The sequence below is a fragment of the Balaenoptera borealis genome, assembly GCF_965194805.1.
Source record: "Balaenoptera borealis genome assembly, chromosome: 7".
Classification (NCBI taxonomy): domain Eukaryota; kingdom Metazoa; phylum Chordata; class Mammalia; order Artiodactyla; family Balaenopteridae; genus Balaenoptera; species Balaenoptera borealis.
In genome coordinates, this window is record NC_138864.1 from 110723011 (window position 1) to 110745757 (window position 22747).

At 38.6% G+C, this 22747-nt stretch overlaps 1 protein-coding gene across 3 annotated transcripts in view; it reads left to right on the forward strand.

Annotated features, from left to right (window-relative positions):
• EXOC4 (exocyst complex component 4) overlaps positions 1 to 22747 on the forward strand; it is an 816004-nt gene that overhangs the window by 395280 nt on the left and 397977 nt on the right. The window contains exon 11 of one of the 3 annotated variants that reach the window (XM_082399151.1): positions 13381 to 13711. The exons of the other annotated variants lie outside the window; for them this stretch is intronic. Coding sequence (XP_082255277.1) covers positions 13381 to 13393 — 13 coding nt within the window. The 3' untranslated portion in view covers positions 13394 to 13711. Of the gene's footprint in view, positions 1 to 13380; positions 13712 to 22747 lie in introns of those variants that run through there. 3 annotated transcript variants of the gene reach the window in all.

A 22747-nucleotide genomic window follows, 5' to 3' on the forward strand; every position in this document is an offset into this window, starting at 1 on the left:
CAGGGCAGGTCAAGAGCAGAACCTCAGAGTACTTTGTCATGGTGATCTAGTCTCATCACCATACCCTTCTCTTAGTTTTGCTTCTAAAAGATAAGCATCTGAAAATAGTTGGACTGACTTAGAAGAAAACTATGAATTTAACTGGTTAATTAGGTGTAATTATTTGCATAACTTAAGAATTTTTATTATATAAATTTACCCAAGGTAAATTTTCAAGCATATTTAAAATAAAATTTAATTTATGTGAAAGAAAATTTCTGTACACAGATTAGGGATGTCTTTATTGCAAGAAAGAATTAGCACTTGGGTATTTTTAGAATAGAACATTGTGATCTCCCTATTAGCTTTGAATGTTGATATGAAGTGAAATGAAAACTTTCAAGAACCCTTGCGCTACTTACAGGAATATCTTCTTATGAACATTCTTTATTGGCATTATCTTCTGGAAAGCATGCATTTCCATGTATTTCGTGGCATTACATTATTTCTCCAGTGACTCCTGCCATTGTGAGCTCTTGTTTTTTTCAGTGAGATATGACAAGTATCATATTCTCAAATATTCTAGTCTTCATATTGCTATTACAAATTGACTTTAAACACATATATCTCTTAATGTATATGATACATTCCTTGTTCCTTATTTTAAAGCAGAATGATAGAGTAGCAGCCATAAGAGGAGAGGAAAACAATTCTAACATACCCAGACCATTTGTTTGTATCATCTTGCTAACCCTAACTCTCACATGAGGAAGAGTCGACACATCTATATGTTTATTTGGAAAAGTTTGAGGAAATGATTAGCAGTTTGATTCAGAAACTTTATTAATTTTTAAAAATTTAATTTGTATTTTATATTGGAGTATGGTTGATTTACAATGTTGTGTTAGTTTCAGGTATACAGCAAAATGATTCAGTTATACATACACATATATCCATTCTTCTTCAGATTTTTAAAATTCACTCGTTCATTTAGTGTTTATACTTTTCTAAAAGGAATGTGAACAGCTGGTTGAACACAGCTGACCCTTCAACAATGTGGAGTTTAATCCGCCTATAACTTATAGTCAGCCCTCTGTATCCAGGTTCCTCTGCCTCCTGGGATCCAGCCATCCTCAGACCATTTAGTACTGTAGTATTTACTGTTGAAAAACATCCACGTGTAAGTGGACCCGCACCATTCAAACCCGGGTTGTTCAAAAGTCAACTGTATTTTGCTTGAGGAGCGGTTAAAAACTGGAAGTTGTGGGGAAACAATGCCAGAAACAATTTCTGAAAGGAAAGCAGTAGAAGTATTTAATTTTTCTTAATTCATTTCTCTTAATATACCTGTGCTTTCCATCGCCTGCCTTAAGTATCAGGAAGAGAAAGAGATGAGTGATTTTTCTCTGTGGTGGATTACAATGAATATTGAGCGGACTTTTTTTGTCGTGTGGTAAGTCTCAGTATACCACTCATAAAGGAAAACAATTTTAAGGTTTAAAATTTAGCTTAGCATTTCCTTGAGCTTATTATTTTAAAATAGTACCCTCTCTCCTTTTTAAAAATACTGATATTGCAAGCCCTTTGTATAATTTCTTCCTAATGTTTGCAAAAATCCCCCTGAGGTTTCTTCTGGTTCCCTGGAATTCCTCCTCTCCAGATATTGACAAAATCATTAAACAAGCCTGAAGCTTCATGATTACTTTTCCAGCGCCACTTTCATTGCTCTTTATCATTATGTTTAGTTATGTTTCATCTAGTTTTCAATATATGTGACAGGGTTCATATCCAGCCAACTGGAATGAATTTGATAGCTAAGCATTTCACGAGCTGGCTCCAATACATGCTCTGCCAGATCCTGCCATGTGTGAAGCATTACTCTTTTACCACTAAAGATTATTTATAACTTGACTTCTTCCATGCTCATTTGTGTTTCTGAAGAAGGCAGGGAGAGGTGTGCCTGCTCTGAGTGTTTCTCTTGGCTTTCCTCTGTGTGAACCTCACTAATAACTGTGAATCACCACCTTCTGTGCCTTTCCTTTTGAGCAAGAGGTGGGAAGTGGAGGTGCTTTGAATGTAATGTCTTGCTTCTCAGCAAGAGGATGCCCTCAGAAGCTCTGGTGTTGCTCTAACCTACCTCCCTCGCTGCCCATTAGTGGCATGAGAGGGTATTAAGATCGAGAATGTGGTTTGGTGGGGAAACTATTGGAACTGACCTCATTAAGTAATTTTTTAAGATCTTAGTCCTTAGAGGTTATGATAGTAAGTGACTGGGGAATTATTGAATATTATATCACTACTTTGGGGAAAAATAATTTTAGCTACACATTTCAGGGATAAGAGAAAGGAAGTGTTTATATTTCTAAGATTTGGTAATGTTCCAGATTGCTACCCTTTTGTAAGTATCTAAAGCAGACTTTTTTAATACTCTGAACCAGCTTAGAGTGAGTCTTTTATTGGACCATTTTTCCTTTATTTATCAGTTTGATAATTTAATTTTATGGCCAATATATGTTCCCTAGTTTAGAGATTTCCCTCATGTGGCATGGTTAGCAATCGTGTGTGAAATAATTATGTGGAAACATTACTAGCGGATTACTGCTTGTCTAAATACTGTATGTTTTCACTTGAGAACATTGGCTCTGGAATGTATTTCTGGCACTGTGAAGGAAAAAAAAAGTCTTGAAGTTAAAATGCAGCCAGAATTTAATTTGTGAAATGGAGCTTTAAACTCAGTTGTTCCTCACACTGGCAGCAACTTGAGGTTGCTTATGTCCTTTCTAGAATGAAAAATGTGCCCTTTAAGACTACTTAGTCATATTTTTAATCTTCAAATTGGTAATTTCTTAGAGAAAGAGCCAAAACTTTACCCGGTCCATGTTTGTCTCTGTGTGTTACACAGGATCTAAATTATAAATCCTAATTAATACTACTTAAAACTAATGGAGTGGCCATTTCAAGGTCCCTTACTACAGTAATTATGCCTTGGAACAGGGAAGTGAGTCTTATATTAAGATTTTATACTAATAATTCTGGCCGACTTCTGATACAGTGTTGGACCCCAAGTCGGGAATAGTTTTCTTATCATAAATATAATCAGTAACCTACCCTGCTGGATATTTACTGTTTGGGGGAATTGACTCTAATATGTAAAATAACTGTAGTACAAGAAATTCAAAGAGGGAGAAAAGCCAGGAGACATATTCTTATTTTCTATGTTATTTTATCCTACGGTAGGAAGAAGTTTCTCATTTTAGCTTCTGAATAAATCTTTCTTAGTATTGAGATTGGTCCATTTGATTTCCGGAGTGGACATTTCTTACGTGTCCCCAAAGCCAGAAAAAAAGGAGAGAGGGTGTTTCTTTGCTGATTTAATTATGATGACCATAAAAATTTCTTTGAATATGTCCTAAGTATTCCCCATGTGAGAAAGAAGGAAAAGTGAAGGAAGTCATTCACCACATTTCCCCCTTTTTCTCCCCAAAGAGGGCCTGAGAGTTGTGTAATAAAAAGTCACTTTCTCCTCACTCCCAGCATTTGATGTCGATGATTGACAGCGTGCGTGGAGACTTAGTCTCATTAGGGTTTCGGCCAAGGAACACATCAAGGCCAAGAAGATCAAAACTCTGAACTGAAGCAGGAACTTTTCATTCAAACTTGAATAAATGTTGAGGAAAAGGATGATATATCTTCCAAAAATTAAAAATCAAAACAAAATGATAAAAAAATCAACACCTATAGTCTCTTAGCACTACAGATTCTGTGTTTGTTTTGAATTGAACATTTTCAGAAAAACATCATGATTCATTAGTCTGAAAAATTATTGCATTATCATAAGAAAGGGATTGTTGACTCTAATAGAAATAGGCTTTGGATCACTTACAGTATGATTTAGCCTCATAGCATTAAACCATAATATGAAGATACAGATTGCTTGTTCACTGAATAGGATGATTTTAAATATTACTCTGAGGACTTCTATCTGATACCAGAATTGCCCACAAGGACCTTACTTTGTAACTCCAAAACTCTAGTAGGCAGATACTATTTGGTAAATCGATTCTCGTTATTAGCTTAGAGATAAACAGAAAAACTGGTTGGTTTCCTTTTCTAGGCAATTTGGCTATAATGGTGATGGTTTATAACTGCCATTCTCCCTATGACGTCCACAGTTAATAGTCTCAGTGTAGATGAAAAACTACCAGCAGAAGTACTCAATATAAGGATGTATTTTGTGAAATGTATATGTGTGGGGAGGGAGTGAATTGTGACTACATTCACAAACAACCTAAAGGTACAGTGTCTTTTTAATGAAGATAAGTGGGACATGGTGGAGAGTTTCTTCTTCTGATTACTCCCAAAGAAATTGAAGGCTACATATGGGTAAAATGAAGTTTTTTCTCTCTTTTTTTGTTCGTAGAGAAATATAAGCTATTATATTTGTCTTTAACGTAATATAGAGATTGTAACACTTTTTTAATAAACACAACAATTGTTTAAAAAAAACCCAAAACATCGCAGTTGCATTTAAGCCACTTAGAGGGAATGGAGCAAAGGGAGGAGTGGAAAGTAACAAAGGGAAATTAAAGAGAAAGAAAAGAGTGACACGGATCCAGAGAGAAGGGGGAACAGTGGGGGAAGAGTGAGAGAGAGGGTTCAGGGAGGAGACGTAGCGAGAGAAGTGGAGACAGGGTGGCGGCCAACAAGGGAAAAGCAGCCCCAGGACCAATGGCCTTCAGTGCCTCATTGTCTGTCGGCCTCAGAGCAATTGCCTATTTTTACTTTTTTTAATTAGAATTTTGACTGTCCCTCCGTTCTCCAAACTCTCATTCATAATCCTCATTTTCACTTACAGGTATAAAGATAAAAATAGCTTTTGTGACATTATCTTAAAAACTCACAGGCCAGGCCCTATATGAAAGTGGACCCTTTTTGGACTTAAACAGTAACCCTGCTTTTCCTGGTTGAAAAGAAGAAAAACAAGGAGTAAAAGTCTCCGGGGCAAAGAAACTTGACAAATTTAAAACTATAAATAACAGTGCTTACTATTTTCTAATTTTCTAATTAGAGTAAATTTTAGGAAGAGAGCGAAACGAGGAACTGAGATTGTGTCCTTTAAGAGTGGTGAAACCTGAAGTGATATATTTGCATCTATCATGGACCAGTTGTACGTAGTGTTTCCTGTAGATTTGGACAGGCCCGAGGGTGTCTTCTATGGAAACTTCAGAGAGGAAGGAAAACATTAATATTAACAATAATAATGTTTTATATTTGTAGGTAGATACTATACTTTCAGATTCTCTATTACATGGAATTGGTTTGGAATCCAAAACCATAACCCAGCTTTCAGAAGCTTTTTTTTTCCCTAAAGTCCAAGGCAAGACTCTGCACTTTACCAGGATCAAATGTTTCTCAATGTATTTGCCTGTCACAGTTGAAAATACCCACTAATACCAGCACGCCCTTTTATTTGTAAAATTGTGTCTCAAAGTCATTTTTCAAAGGGTATACAAGGCTGCTCTGTACTATTTTGGCACTGTTTTTCGTTTGCACACAAACGTAGCAATTCATTTACCTTTTAGAACTTTCATTACCCTCTGGCAGGTTAACAGGGCAAATACCTTCTCTAATCTTTCCCCCCCACCCCCCCAGGGTCTTCAGCTCTGCCAACATCCCCTCATTGCTTGTAAACTCTCCAAATCTCAGCAAATACCTTTCCCTGTGTAGCTGAATTTTCTTCCCTCTATAGCTCCATTTTCCTCTCTTCTGACAGATAAGAATAAGGAAGCCCAACTTTCTGAGCATTCTTCTGTTGTCACTCTTGAAACAACTGCTGTGTTTCTGAACTGCGCAGAACTTGAAGTGAACAAACTAGAAATACGTGAGAGTCGGGGTGTTCTCTGTTCTGAGCTCTTGTCTTTATACTGGTGTGGGATGAGAGTAAAGGCATCATAGTGCCCTGTGCAGAAGAGGATTCAGGGCTGGAGGAATTCAATTTTGTTAGGCCAGGGTGAATAGGAGGTAATTAAGAATCTAGTCGGGAAAGGTATAGGCAGTCATGGGAAGAGATGAATTTCCTCGTAGATAACATGTGTTTTTTTTTCCCCATTTGGGACTCATAAAATAGGGTTTCTAGTATATGGAGTTTTTTCTTAATAAGAAATCGAGTACTGCACTGGGCGATCTCTGTCATTCCAGCACTGGTTCTATGCATGCATGAATAAGGGTTTATAAAAAATCAAGCCTGCATGAAAGAATGAATATGCCTTAGTAGGAATTTACAGGAGGGCCTTAAGTTCATTAGAATTCTGAGAGCTGTGAGTGAGTTTAGCCCTGAAGGCAGAAATACTGTTGAGATTCAGGTGTTGGAGTCAAGCCATCTAAGTTCCATTCCCATTTTAGTTACTGAACGTCAGTAAGTGTCAGTTTCTTTATTTGTAAAATAGGAATAATGCCATTAGCTTAGTGGGATTGTTAGAAAACAAGCCAGTGTACGTAAATTACTTAGAGTTGTACTTGAAACACAGTAAGGTCTGGATAAATGATATTTGTAGAGGTTGTTGTCATAGAAACTGAAAATTGTTAGTTTAAATGGATTACCATTTTTAATGGTCTGAGAGGCCTTAGCATTTGGAGGCTGTTGGTTATCTAAAGCAAACTGAGGTGGGGTGGGGGGAATGTGTGGAATATCTGCCCCTTTCTTCTTATCTCTGTACTGGGACCAGCAACTCTTTCTTTTTCCTGTTGCTTGGGGCTTATTCATGGTAAAGTAATAGGACATATGGCTCCTATATTGAAGTATGGAAGGAGTTGGAGAAAGATTGCCTACACTTAAATTATTAAGGGCTGAATTTTAAGCTTCAGTGACAAAGATAACATTCTGGGGGCTTTCATATTAGTACATAGAATATGCTACTTTCTTTTCTCCCTATTCAGAGACAGTAGTGAAATTAGGGATTGGAAAAAGTAGAAAAGTATCCAAAGTATGTAACTGGAATAGTGAGAATTATTTTTAAATCCCAAATACATATACTAAGAAGGTACAGTAACCCCCTGAAATACAAAAAAGATCTAGTATAATGATGAATGGCCCATTAATTAAAATAATGTTGCAAATGAAATGATAGCAGAATATAGATGGAATTACTCTCTACAGACACATTTACATTAAACAAATTCATTGTGAGGGCTATAGTGAACCTTATGGAATAAAAAGATAGGCAGCCGCTAGATAGCTACCTGTTTAAAAATGTTTCCACCTTTAGTAGAAAATATTTCCAAAAATAACAAGAATTACAGTTACTTGAACTAATTGAATCAGGCATGACTCTCTCTCTAAGATGTCCCAATTAATTAACACCAACTAGAATACTGTAAAATTATGTAGTACAGTTTTTTTAGTGATTTCTTTCAAAATTTTATATAATATTTACCTGTGTTTTACTTTTGATTTCCAGGTTTAGGAATTAAATCGTGGTGGGGGGTGGGTGGAGAATTTCTGATTTGGGGACTTGAAAAGAATTCAGAAGAGTATTTCAAATAACAACTGACATTTAGGGGGAAAAAAAAGCTCATTCATATAACTTAACATGTGCCATGAAGATACGAAGACAGCCAAAGGGATCATCAGAAGTGGCAGATATTAAAATGACATTTCTTTGAGTCATTTGTAGTAAGGTGGTGGATGGACCTAGAGTCTGTCATACAGAGTGAAGTAAGTCAGAAAGAGAAAAACAAATACTGTATGCTAATGCATATATACGGAATCTAAAAAAAAAAAAAAAGGTACTGATGAACCTAGTTGCAGGGCAGGAAAAAAGATGTAGACATAGAGAATGGACTTGAGGACACAGGGTGGGAGGGGGAAGCTGGGGCGAAGTGAGAGTAGCATCGACATATATACACTACCGAATGTAAAATAGTTGGCTGGTGGGAAGCAGCAGCATAGCACAGGGAGATCGGCTCAGTGCTTTGCGATGACCTAGAGGGGTGGGATAGGGAGGATGGGAGGGAGGCTCAAGAGGGAGGGGATATGGGGACGTGTATGCATATGGCTGATTCGCTTTGTTGTACAACAGAAACTAACAGTATTATGAAGCAATTATACTCCAATAAAGATCTATTAAAAAAAATGACATTTCTTCTAGGAACTGAGACATGCTTAAAAGAAACAAAAACAAAAATATAAGTCATGCCAACTGCATAGATCACAACTGCATATCTGCTGATCACATCTGTCTTCTTATTAACTTAATGATAATGAAGTCCAGCAAAAGAGTCACTGACATCAATTTCTTTCTGCTCATAATTAACATTCACCCCTAAGAAGAGACTGCCGTTCATAGCTATTAAGAAGTTTCTAGAATTTTGTTACTGAGAGCATTTTTTTTTTTTAACGCATGGATCTTAAACATCACTGGATGTTCTATATAAATCTATCCCAACCCGCTTGACAAACACAATTGAATTTCAATGATGTTCCAAATTTGAAAATATATTTTCACTATAGAGGGTCATTATACTTTTAATATAAATTACAGTTACAAGCAGAAATGATCTTCAATTTCCTGAGCATATTGTGGAGGAGTGTGTTTTGTTAGTTTCCTCTCATCTAACAAGAGTTGGCACTATTATTTGAGATATCAGTGTGGACCCTGCCTTGGTTAAGTGTGGAATCAGTGTTTGGGGATAACTGAATGGTACTGAGCCTCCATGGAAAAACTTGAAACCAAGAGATGTGTGGGGTTTTTAATGCATCTTTTAATGGTCTGCACTGGTCTGAGCTTTCAGAAGAAATCAAGTCATGGTCTTTGCCTTTAGGCACTTTGAACTGCTTCAGAGAGACCAGTGCATGTGCTTGGGCCTATGCAAGCCAATATGAATAAATCAGATGTGCCTAACACTCCCGCCCCTCTTTGAGAGTCAGGGAAGTTCTCCTAAAAGAAGAAATGTCCTAACTAAGACCTGGAGGATGAATTGTACTTAGGAGTTGGGGGGGGGGGGGACTTTCTTTCAGAGAGTAGGGCACGTGCAAAAGGCAGTGAGAGAGATGGAGAGATCCACACACGTCTGTGAAGACTCTGTGGGTCTACAACATTGACTGTCAAGTTCAGGGATTCCATATTACCGTCACCAGATTGTGCTGGTATGAACTTGTTTGGTCGTTAGCCCTTGCTCTTCCATGACTGTGGCTTGAACGTGCAACCAGGTGTTCACAGGCCACATGACCCCTCTCAGTATATTTCTAGGGCTTTACAGAATCCCAGCGGGTCAAAAATTACCTTCATCTGTCCTGTGTCTAGAATTCTGGGAAGCTTTTTTTCTGATTAAGATACATGGGGCAAAAGGCCATTATCGGGGCTGGTTTCTCCAGGACGGAAGCAACTATGCTCTCCCCTCTTAGGAAAACTGCCCTCAAACCATTAGCCATTGACTCTTCATAGTGCATAGGAACTGAGACTGTGGTGTAGGGTAGACTTCGCGCCACAATTTTTTTGATTGTGTGACATTGGGCAGGTTGTTTAATCTTGGTTTCTTTATCTTTCTATTTCACAAAGTTGTTGAGGGTTACATAAGTACTCAATAAATGGTAACTATTACCTAACTATGAGGATATTTACTCATTCATTCACTAAGTGAATAAATATTAAGGATGCTCAAAGAGCCTTGTGATCTAGCCTTGTTCCAGGAGGAAATGATGCTTTTGTATTGTTATTTGAATTTCTGTCTCTTTTTTTTTTCCAAAGCAAAATTATTGCTTATTTTGGTTGTATTTCATACTTTTACAGTGTTTGTCAAAGTGACTTCCCAAGAATCACCTGCATCCAAATCAGCAGAGGAGCTTATTAAAAATGTGGATTCTTGGTCCTTACTTTGGACCTGCTAACTCGGAACTCTGGGCATGGCATGGGGGATCCGCGTGTTAAATAGGCTCTCTAGGTGGTTCCCACACACACCCTGAAGATTGTAACCTAATAAGATCACGTGCTCTCACTGACTTACCGTTTGGTGCTACATTAAGGAAAGCTAGCAGTCACTTTCGTGTTCTTTTTATTGTATGAGCATTCTACAACTTTGGTTCCTGAGAAACCCTTTTTGCTTTACTTTAAATGGGGAAATGGCCATTTACCTGTTTTGCAGCTTTCATTTACATGGATTTTTCCAGAAATAAGTAATAAAGTATGACTGAACTGTCTTCCTCTCTGGATAAGTCTTCTTTTCCTAGCATCCATTTCTCAAAAACTCAAGAAGCTAACACCTGTCTGCTACCCACCTTCAGTATCATGTAGTTAATAACATGCTTTCCCTTTTCCAATTGTAGGGTTTGTTATTGCCCTTGGGCAATATGTTCAGGACTCACAGCCTGAATGTTCAAAACGAGGTAAAAAAGGACTGAAACTTCTGCACATGTTTTCATTAATTTTTTTCGCAGCCTTGAATTGATTGCTTCCCTTCCCCAAAGCACACCCGGTGTGACCCTGATTTAGTGTGGCTTAATCAATAAACTGCAGAATGACTAATTTGTTTCTAGTCATTTCTTTACAGAGTATTTTCCAAGCAAAGGTGAATATGGGAAAACTACTGCCTGTGAGCTAGGGTGAAGGGGAACAGGGAGACAGAGACAGACAGCTGTGTGCCTATGTTTACTACAATAATTTTTTAAAAAGAATAAACGGAAGGGGAGCAGGAATGATCGTAAAGATGCCTGTCCCTCTAAGATAATGTTTCTGCCGTATTATGTGAAAGACCTCTTGATAACAGGCATGTAGCACTTTAATGCCTGTTGTTTTTGTTTTGTGTTGATCTCTATAAGCCATGGAAAAGATAAATTCTCTACTGAATGGGCCTGGTGGAACTCTGCAAATTCTAAAAGCATCCAATCAGAAGAATATTAAACCTTTGAGGGCGATTTAGCGTTTTCCTGTTTCTTTTTTCTTCTTCTTCTCTTAACTTTGTTCCTTCTGATTGCTTTATGCGGAGACGCAGTTCCAGTTTTATTCTGTGGGGATACACAGTAAGCACCTCATTGAAGTTGAGTGCAGAATTTGATGGGAAGAGTGGATGAGCAGGGCTGTGCTGCCACCTGCAGAAGCTGGCCACACAGCCTGCAGGGAGGGGACTGCCGTGATTCATTTTTTTAAGTTCCTGGTGTGTACCAGCTACTTTTCACGTCTTGTCTTAAATCTCATAACAGTAATTTGATTTGAAAAATCAGGAATCTGAGAAAGAGGCAGAGTGATTGGCTCAAGGTCATCGAACACAGTACCACGTGGTACATTATAGATTTGAGCTCACATTTGTCTGGCATGAATTTTCCTTTGCTTCCCAGTGCACCATTCAACCCAGCCAGGCTATTTGTGGGGTTGGGGGGGGCGTGGTTAGGAGGGGCACCTGAGATTGCTGTAGGGGAGAGGGCTTCAGGAGCATCCCAGCGAGGGAGAAAGGAGGCCAGCCCAATTCACGTGTGTGTTCTCAAGTCTCTGTTGCTCCATGTTTGCAGAGCAGCTGTGGCCTCACACAGTGAGGCACTGAGAATTACTACTTTAAGAGCTGCTGTTGGTGGGAAAGAAGCACAAAATCAGTGAACCATAGACCCATCTTACTGCGTTTGGTCATTGAGCAATACAGGAGGAATTCTATACAATTTAGTAACTACCTCCAAAACCTGAGCCGTGGTGGCATTCTGCCCCCTTATTCTGGACAAAAGTAGAGAGATTATAGCTACAAAGAATGTGGAAAGCTCACACAGAAGTTGTAAAATACACATTTTACCGGTCCCATGGATATATTTTATTAGCTGTTTATGGTTAGGAGCTATATATTTGTGAAATAAAAGAGAATTTTGATGGCAGTGAGAAGTTATATTTAAAAGTAGATTATTGGGTGGTTTATGTTTTGACCAGAAATACAGAGGATCCATTAAAAAATACACAGTGAGCTACCAGTTCAGCAGGAATTTGGTGTGCCAACATACTTTATAATGTTCTAATAGATGAGAAAGGGACAGGTATGGGTGCTAAGTGTTCTGTTAGTATTACCTCCAAAACAATTCTTAGAATAATAAGATAAAATGTTTGAAATGGAAATGATTTGTTACTTAAAAGATATTACTATATACAAGTTTTTCAGAAAAGGAAAATGCCTTGGAAACATGGGGTTCCGAAGTTCCATATGACATTTTCTAGACCAGTGATCCTTGACATGGATGGAGATGATTGAGTAAATAAATGTACTGTTAATAAAAGCTGTAAGAATGAATCTTGACCAGAGGCAAAGAAGATGGAGTAATATAGTTGTATGAGGCAGAGGCTAAAGAGATTGTGAAACACCTTGTAGATCTTCTTAACTATTTCAAGTTCCATTTCCATTACTGAAAGACCATTTTAGTCATCACTCTCCAAGGCTAACGTTTATAGAATGGTTTGCTATAATTGAATCACTAATGATGCAACAGTAGATCTTAATTATTTTGTCTTTGGTTCACAAAGAGTTTGAGGGAGTCAAATGACTACTTCCAGTCGGCAACAGAAATTAAACTTGAAACCAAAAGAGGCTGGAGCTGGGAATTTGTATTTGGGAGTCACAGTGATAGCCAACAATTTTTGCATGCTCAGTTTGTGCCAGTCTCAGTGACGAACCTTTCATGGATTAGCTCATCTAACCTCCACGAGAACTTCACAAAAACTTTCTGAAGCAGGTCATACTAATACCCACATTTTACAGATGTGGAAACTGGCACAGAAAAGATTTTTGTAGTTTGCTGTAGGTCACACAACTAGTAATTTTTACAGTGAGATTCAAACAGAAATCTTGGTGATGTTTAAATCCAAGGTCTTTAATCCCTGTGGTACTCTGCATAGAGGTGATTTTTAAGCCTTGAAGATAGTTGAAAGCTGAGGTCAGTTTAATCTTAGAACATTCAGAGGATGAGAGAAGTGATCAGACAGCAAAGGACAAAGCCAGTTATGGAAACCATGCAAGAATGTTTAGAGGAGAAGAGAATTATTTTAAAAAGCTGCAGAGAAATCAAAAAGAAGAAAGAGAAATTATTAGATATAGAGATTATGTGTCTTTGGGAACTTTGCCTCGAGCAGTTCTGAGTAGGGCATTCAATCCTATCTCAATATGCCATTCATTTTTGAAGGGTTGGATTAGTTTACTCAGTGATTGTCCTCGGATATTTAGTCTAGGATAATAGTTTTGAACATTTTTTAGCAAATGAGAGCCTGTGTGACACTTCCTTCATTTCTTTGTCCCATTCCTTCTCTCCTTCAAAATGAATTAGTAAGTACATATATAAAACAAAGGGGGAAAAAGTAACATGATGTCTGCCTTACTGAGAAAGCAGAATAATACCAGAATTTTTTTTCTTTCTTTCTTTCTTTTTTTAATCTTGCTCAGGAAGACTTACTAAGGAGTTGGATACAAGATGGCAACAGGTGATGTGCTAAATGTATTAGTGGACTCTATTTAGAGTGAGATTTCCTATGCCTTTTACTAAGTCCTGAAAACGTTTCACAGACATGCTCAATTCTCAAAAATAAAATATGACATGTGTAAGGCTCTTAATTTCCTCTTTTTTTTTTTGTAATAGAGAAATTGAAATCGAAAAAGGGATAGCATGGGACAAATATAACCCTCAGTTTTCCATTTCTGTGCATTCTCTCCTGATCTACACTTTTCCTGCTGGTTAGGACAAAGTGCCTCCACTGTTGTGGCCAGCTGCTTTGACGTGTTACTAAACCTGTCCATATATCTGATGCGGCTATTGCTGCTTCCTCCTCAGAATACTTTCCTGGCTTCTCTCCCAGGACAATGCACCCTTCCGGTGTTCCTCTCACCTCACTGGCTCCTCGTGAGTTTCTTCCTCAACCACCTGACCTCTTAGCCTAGGGTACCCGGGCTTTAGTCCTTGGGCACCTTCTCTTTTTGGTCTACACTCATTTCCCTTGTGGATCTCATCTCCTCCTAGAGCTTAAAATACCATATCAAGCTGTTGACTCCCAAATTTATATCTCCAGCCTGGGCTGCTCCAGTGAACTCCAGCCTTATTATGTTTTTACCTTACTTGACATTTCTGTTTCTGTGTCATATGGGAATCGCAGCTTTAACATGTCCAAAACTGAGATCCCAACATTTCACACCATCTGTTCACCAACTGCTGCCCCTTAGTCTTCCCCACTTAAATAAATGGCAACACCATTCTTTCAGTTGTTCAGACCAAAAATCTAGGAGTCATGTCTTTCTTTCACACCCAGAAGCCATCCATCAGCATATCCTATTGGTTTTCCCTAAAATTACCCAGAATCTAACCATTGTTTGCCACCATCGTGAGTTACCCTGGTCCATGCCACCATCATCTCTTGCCGAGATTAGTGAAGTAGGCTCCTAACTGGTCTCGTGCTTGATCTCTTGCTCTCCTCCCTTTTAGCCATAGTGATCCTGTTAAAATGTAAGTCACTTTTGGCTTAAAACTCTGCAATAGAAATTCATGCAGAATAAAAACCAGGATTCTTTACAATGGCTGACAAGACCCTACATAACCTGCCCCTACCAGTTGATACTGAGCACGTTTTCTACAGCCCTCTCTGTAGATCACTCCCTCTAGCCGCACTGATCTCCTTGAACTTTTCGTTGAACCTTTGAACAGTAGCACATTTGCACTACTGTTCCTCCACCAGCCATTCATGTGAGTCACCATCTTCATACCATTGGAGCTCTTCTCAGATGTTACCATCCCAGTGAAGCCCTCCCTGGCTATCCTGTTTAAAATTGTACTATGCTCTACTTTTTGCTCTTCATTTCCCTTATCACTATCTATGTACTGTATCTTTTATCTGGTTTATTGCCTGTCTCCTCCCACTAAGAATGTAAATTGTGCAAGGGCAAGGATTTTTGTCTCTTTTGTTCACTGTTATTGCCCTGTCACCTAGAATGGTGCCTGACACATACTAGGTCTCAGTTAATGTTTGTTGGAATGAATGAATGAATGAAGTTTCAGAGCCTAAGATAGAGTTGTGGAATCAGAGTATGTAAGAAAATGTGTGTCTGTGAATACAGTTTTTCTCCTGATTTCTGAGCTCCAGTCCCAAAAGGACAATTTTCTACCTCTGAACAAAGGTGCCTCTGAGTACCCAGATCTTTATCCCTGTGAACAGCCATTACCTATTAGAGCCAGTGGGATGGGGGAAAGACATATTACCATCTCCAATTCTGTAGAGTCCCTTTGGCCCAGAATGTTTTCAAAATGCTATCGCATAAAGGCAAACAAATCTGGAGACCTTTGTAGTTTCCCTTAGCCTCTGCTGCATTAGTCAAAGATAAATCTATGCAGAGTTCACTAAAGGGAACAGACAACTGCATTAAGCTGTGTAATGATGAACATTAATGGCCTGTGACAAAATGCGTCTCTGTAGGCTCAGCTGCCATGCAAGTTGGGGATTTTTCCTTCTATTTGATAATGGTAATGAAAAAAACAAAACAAAACCACATCCAAAGATGCAGAGAAACAATCTGCAGGCCAAGTTCAAAGTGATTTTCATGGTGTCTCTTTGTTTTTCCTTTTTGTAAGCACATGCATCTTGACCATAAAAGGTACATAGGCCGTTGTGCAGTGATGGGGGACTCCCTGCTGTATTAAATAGAAATGTACTGCCCTTTATTCCCAGTAGCAACCTGATATAATTCATTTGTTTCCTTTTCTGAGGCATGTGCATTATCATGCAAATTGTTAAATTGAGTTTTTTCGCTGCTTGTTGTTTTTATTCGTAGACACTTATACCTTTATCATAGTGATCCACACGGGTTGATTTCATTTTCTGTGCATTTCTTTCCTATTTCTAATTTAAGCAAGGAGCTCATTTCCTTATGTGTCCTTCTCCTCCCGGTTGGACTTGCACATGGTTAACTGAGTGATCTGGTGTAAATTAGTTGGCTTTTTCTATTGCACATGATTCTTATGAGGATCAAATACATATATGGATAAATATGCATTATAAACTACTGTAAACATCTAAGTTAATAATGCCAATGTGGATACTAGACCAGTTGATCTCCAAGACTCCTTTTAATTGTAGAACTAAATTATTCTAAGGCTTCCCAAAGGAATGTTTCTAGTATATTCTATACTTTAGGTAATTGGGATATATAAATATAAATATTTTATGTGCAACTCTTAGAAACCATAGGTTTTACATATATACATATATGTAATTTATTTATATTTATATATATATATATATATATATATATATATATATATATATATATATATATATAGAATAGTCAGGCCTGGTCTAGGACTTTTTAAAAAAAAAATCTATTCAGAATGTCAGTATGATGTACACATACTGTATTTTCAGCATTTGCTTCTCAGATATTCAGAACACATTTTGCTCTACTGCAGAATTATTTGATAACACATTTCATTCCTCACCTCTGAATCTCATGGATGATCTACCAAAAAATAACATCTCCATTTGTTACTAAATAAAACCCTGCTATGACTCTTTTCTATAAATCCAGTTTTATTACTCCTTCCAAAGTAACTTCTGATAATTCAGCCAGAACCCTTACTTTTGTTTGTCATTTTCAAGCTAGATTCTTGAATAAGAGGACTAGCTCTAATTTTAGCCTAAGAAGAAAAGATTACACGGCAAATTTCAAGACACCGGTTTTGCTACCTGATCTACTAACTTTGTAAATTCTAGGAATCCATTTACTTTTTAAAAACGTTTCTGTTCTTATTTTCAGTGCCAATTTGTTTCCTTCAGCTTTCCCACACCCATGACTTTTATAGCCCCATATAAAGTAGAGCGCTCTGCCATATTGATTTAATGGTATTTTTCAATAAATTTCCTGTTACAATGCTTGTTCCATACCAGGCAGCCAAGGGGGGAACAGATGGATGTGCCGGTTAACTAATTTTAAAAGAGAAAAAATTTCATTTTCTCCATTCTTTAATGTCATAGTTGTCCTGCCAATGACCTGATACTGGGATGTATTAGGTTCCCCCTGACATATGTTACAGGAAGTAGTGACCTGACCTTTTAAAAATTTTATTAACATTTATAAATTTGTTTTAGTGTATTATGGTGGAAGCAATGATTTTTCTTCAGAATGGATTGGGGTGACTGGTGTACAGATTGATAGCCATGTCATATATTAAGCTGGTGGACATTTTGTAGAATATATAGATGCTGTCTTTTTTCCCCTCTCTTCCCCTACCTTTCAGGCTTATGCTAATGGGGATAGTAAAATTTAAGAATTTTTCTTTAAAGCATTTTACAAACAACTGAATCATTATTGAGAGCCTTTACGTAGCTGGTGAGATTTTGATTATTGCTTAATAAAACACTGAGGCATGGGCATTCATCCATTCTTCCATTCAACCTTTCCTCAGTACCTGATGTATTCCAGACACTCTGCCAATCACTAGGGTTGTAAGAGTGATTGCCACAATCTCTGTTCTTAAGTAACTTACACACTGATGGATTAGGAACCCGTGGTATACAGTCAAGATCCTAATCAGCGATTTTTTTTTTCCTGTCTCAACTCTGTGTTCAAAGCCTCGACCTATACCTTTAAAATTTTTTTAAGCTATTATATCTTGGTTCTTCTAGGAAATAATTTAATTTATATGTAGTGTTTGGGTAAAAATATTTGTCATAGATTAATAAAGGAAATCTTGATTAATGTAAATCATTGGAATTTAGCTATATCCAGTTTTATTGACTTAGCAATTCTTATCTTTCTCTCTATGCCCTAAGAACCTGAGCAGTGTGTGGTTTTATAAAAAGGACACCTCTCCCACAACTGGAAGCACAGGAGCCAGGCGAGCTGACACGCTGCCTTTCTAACCTGTTTACCGCAATAGCAGTTGTGATGGTGATGGTGATTGACACTCCCATCCATCATCTGCCTTTTGCCAAATGCTTCTGAAGCATAAATTAAGCCTCCTAAGTCCTCAGTGAGTATAGATTGCTGTTTTTATTTTACAGTAAATATTTATTTATTTTGTAGACAGGGAAATCGAGGCATTGAGAACCTAAGTGGCTAGATAAATAAGTTACGGACACTGCTGGGAAACATCAGCTAATGTTTATTGAGCCCCTGTGGAACATAATACTTTCATAAGCCCTGTGCAGTATATTTTGTTTCTGGCTTTCCCCCTTATTGCTTGAGGAAGGTATTCCATGGAACCTATTGGCTCTATTTTACTTTTTTGTCCTCATGAAAAACTATTGTTGCTGTATATTTTACTTTTACATTTGCATTTTCTTAATGCATTTTACTTTTTACTTTAGCTAGACAAGACCTAATAAAAAACATTAGCCATATTTCCAAGCTCCAGGGTTTTCCAGTTTTTCAAAAAATGGGAACATTGTCATATATCGGCTGTTGTGCCAAGGGCCATGGCTAGAAAGGTGTTAGACACAGTTCTTGTTCCTAAGAAGCTCTATTCTAGTTGATCCTTTTTACTGCCGTACAACTGTAATATACTTTTTGTTCGCTTGATTTTAAAACGAGGAACTCTTTATTGCAGAACTTTTCAGAGCCTTTACTATACAGGGTTCACTGTGAATTTCCAGAGGCAAATAGCATATGCGACATTTTCTAAGCTTATGGGAACGATAAACTCGTTACTCAAGAAATCTATTTTGAAGCTAGTATTCTCTAGGACACATCTTAAAGGACGAATGACATGGCCATTTTTCACTATCCACTTGCCAGACGGCACTAGAAGTGAGCACGGGCAGGCAGTCCCGCTTTCCCAGAACAGCTGTTGAGGTTGTAATCTGGTTACTCTTTAAAGCTGTTTTTTCCCCCAAATTGAACAGCAGCCTGTGGAAGAGGAGCAGACTGCCTCCCCACTGCTCACACTTAGGCGTGATCTGCAGAAGGTATTTTTACGCAGGAAATTGACTCTTAAAAGATTAGCAATCACCTAGTCTAGCCCCTGTATTCAACTTGAGAGGAGTCTGAAGCTAGTATAGAAAGGCTTTGTGACTGACCTGGGATAATAGAACTAGTGAAAAGCAGAGCCTGGAAAAAAAAAAACCCAAGTCTCCTGGCTCTTCCATTACGCCACGCTGTGCCTCCGATGATACCTGATCAGAAGTTTTCTACTTCACATACTTGGAACTCCAACAACCAGTACATTTGGTACAAACTCCTGCCTAACTAGACTTTGCAATCAAATAGGCTAAAAATAGCCTTTACAATCAACTGCTTTTTTTAATGTTTTCCCACAAAATACCTGAATCAGTCAGCTATTCGCCTTTTACTTTATAGCTTTGTCATCTCATGTGCTGCCTATTCCGTCATAATGTTCAGGGTGTTTTACCTAAATAACCATGTTGTGTTTTTGGCACTGGTGAGGCTCCTCCTCCCTCCTCCACAAATACATACTATGGTGACTCGCTATTAAACCTGATCTACTACAGAAGCCCTGTGTGGGTTATTCGGAGTGGTTTTTTATGTCAGAGGAAGTGCAATAAATATAGGGAGGGCAGTGAAACCCATTAAATGTATGAATGGAAAGTAAGTTGTAAGAAGGCCTTGCTTTTTATCATAAATGCATTTCAGAAATGCCTTTATGGCTTGGGAGGGAATATGTGGGCCCCTTCTTGATAGGCACAAAGGAATCGTTCATTCTCCATTTTGCCTCTCTCTTTGTACCCAACTCTATCTTCTTGCCCTTCTTAGTTATTAAGGCATGTTGGGTGAACCCCCTTTCTTTGGGTGAGAGGGCATTTATCTTTCTCTTGCACATTGGCACTCCCATGGGTCAAAACAGATTTCCCCCCTTACTCAGGGAGGCCATGACTGGAGGGAAGAGGTGAGAAGCAAACTCGACTTGCCTCTGGGGTTACAGAGTCTGCAGCGGTGCAAGGAGGTGCAACAGGATGTTTCTGGCAGTGGCTGTGGAACAAGCGCTTCTGGGGCACCCCAGCTGGGGTGTGTCAGTAACAACGCTCCCTGAATACAGGGCTGGATTCCCACATCACTTTGCCGGGGGAGGCTGGTGTTGAGGTCGGGAGAGAGGTTAATATGGGGTGTAGAGAGACAAACAGCTGGGGCACCTGTGTGCACGTGGGGGCGGAGGGTTGAAGGGAAGCCCTCAGTGCTGTTCTGATGAATCAGAATCTGTGATAGAGGGCTTCCCTGGTGGCACAGCGGTTAAGAACCCACCTGCCAGTGCAGGGGACACAGGTTCAAGCCCTGGTCCGGGAAGATCCCACATGCCGCGGAGCAACTAAGCCCCTGCGCCACAACGACTGAGCCTGCGCTCTAGAGCCCACGAGCCACAACTACGGAGCCCGTGTGCCACAACTACTGAAGCCCGCGCGCCTAGAGCCCACGCTCTGCAACAAGAGAAGCCACCGCAGTGAGAAGCCCACGCACCACAACGAGGAGTAGCCCCTGCTCGCTGCAACTAGAGAAAGCTCGCGCAGCAATGAAGACCCAATGCAGCCAAAAATAAGTAATTAATTAATTAATTAATTTTAAAAAATCATTAAAAAAAGAATTTGTGATATAGACACAAATCCTGGACAATTTAATGTGGAAAACTGGGTTTTAGGAAACATTCAAACAGCACACCAAATGAAGAACCGTGTTCACTGATTGGCCTGTGTTTAACACACAAGCAAGTATGTTCCTTTACCCTGAATCTTCTAAATATTTTTATTTTTAAAAGAGAGAAATTTCCAGTAAAATGTAATTGCGTGTGTTTGAGGTAAAAGAGGATGGTTGAAAAGAGAGGGAGGATAGAGGGACTGACACACAAGATAAAATTCTTCAGAGGAGTCTGAGAAGAATGCCATGAGAGTGCCTTGATTCACTGAAGCTTTTTGAAGGTCTAGAGAGAAGATTCTCGTTTCTGAGGAACACCCAAAAGGACTCTGAAGAATGTTCTTTTTCTTATTATGTTTATGGAAACATTTTATTTTCATATAGGTTTTGGGATTTTTGTTTTGTGTTTTACCTAATTTGGCTTTGTAGCTATGAGATTGGGGGAGGGGAGTAGTTAGAAAGCTCATTTTATTTTTAAGGCTGAAGTTTCTGATGGAATTTTGGTAACTTTCTGGAGATTAGTTATCTCAACTTTTGGTAGTACAGTTCACGATCGGTTTTAGTGATGAGCATTAAAATTGCAAATAACTGATTTGAGTGGATGCTTGTTGGTGATTTTAGCGTCTGGTTCAAAGGTTGGTTCCTACCTTGTTACTTGGAACTCTGCCCTCAGTAGATGTATTACTTTACCACCGTTTTCAGAGTCTTTGGAGTCACATTTAGGTTAAAATTCTCACCTGGCGAGCTTTGTGACTTAGGGCAAATTCTTTAATCACCTCAGCTTGTTTCCTCACCTGTAAAATGGAGCAAATAACAACGAGGTGGCAGTGTTATTCTAAGTGTCAACTTAAAATGATATACGGGAAAGGTCCTGGCATTTACTAGCTGCCCAGCAAATGTTTGGATTGTTTTAGTTTGATTCCATTCCTGAACTCCGTGCTCTTGGCCTGTTGCTAACAAGCAGACAGGATAACCACAGCACAGTCTGGCTGGAGGGTATTTGTTGAGCCACCCAGCTTGCAAGACCACTTTGCCTCTGTCAGGAACAGGAGCCCCTGGAATTTTCTTCTTTCTTTTCTTGATTCCCTCTGTGTCTCTTCTTCCTCACATGTAACTTGTTATTAGTGGGACACTCTCTTGAATGTTTGTTTGTACCTGAGTCTTTCTATTTGTGAATAGTATTTGCCTGATTTAGGTCATCCCAACTGGTAGACTGAGTTGATGGATCTGGAGAACATTCTTTTTCTACATTCCTCTGTTAGGGCATTTATCACAATGATAGAATTTTTTGTTTTATTTTACAAATATTTGTTTAGCTCCTATTATTTGCCAAGCAATGGAAAAAAGAAAATCCCTGCTCTCATGGAGCTTATATTCTAGTGGGAGAAGTCAGACAATAAACCAGTATAAAATACCCCAGATGTGGTAAGTATTGTCAAGAAAAGTAGGGTAAGAAAGAGTAAAATAGCATGCTGTTTTCCATTGGGTGCTCAGAGAACATGTCCAAACAAAGACTGGAATGAAATTCAGCAACAAACCATGAGATATCTGGGAGAAAAGCATTCTAGGCAAAGGAAAGAGTAAGCACAAAAACCCTGAGACCAGAGTAGCTGAGGACAAGTGAGCAAGGAAAGGACTTTGTCAAAGATGAGGGCAGAGAGATGCTGGGGACAGAATTACTTCAGGCCTTGTAGATGGTGGTCAGGACTTCAGATTTTATCCTGAGTGAGTTGGAAAGCTGTTGGAGAGTTTTGAATAGATGAATGTCATAATCTCATTTAACTTTTCTAAAAGTACTGCTTTGTCTGCCATATGAAGAATATCCATAGGGGGCAAAAGTGGTAGCAGAGAGTAGAAAGCCATTGCAATCATTCAGCTGAGAGGTGATGATCTGAATGAACTAGGTTGACAGCTGTGGAGTTGAGAGGTGGTTATATTCTGGATGTCTTATGAAAATTTGCCAATGGGTTGAATATGGGTATGAACAAAAAGAGGAGTCAAGCGTATCTCAAAGATTTTTGGCCTAAGCAACAAGAAGGAAGAAGATGTGCTTTCCAAAGAGAGTGAAGACTGTTGGAAGAGCTAGTTGGAGAGTAAGATCGAGTTCAGTTTTGGAAATGCTAAATTTGAGATGTCCAATAGCCAAGTGAATATGTTGAGTAATTAGTTGAATACATGACTGGAAAGTCTG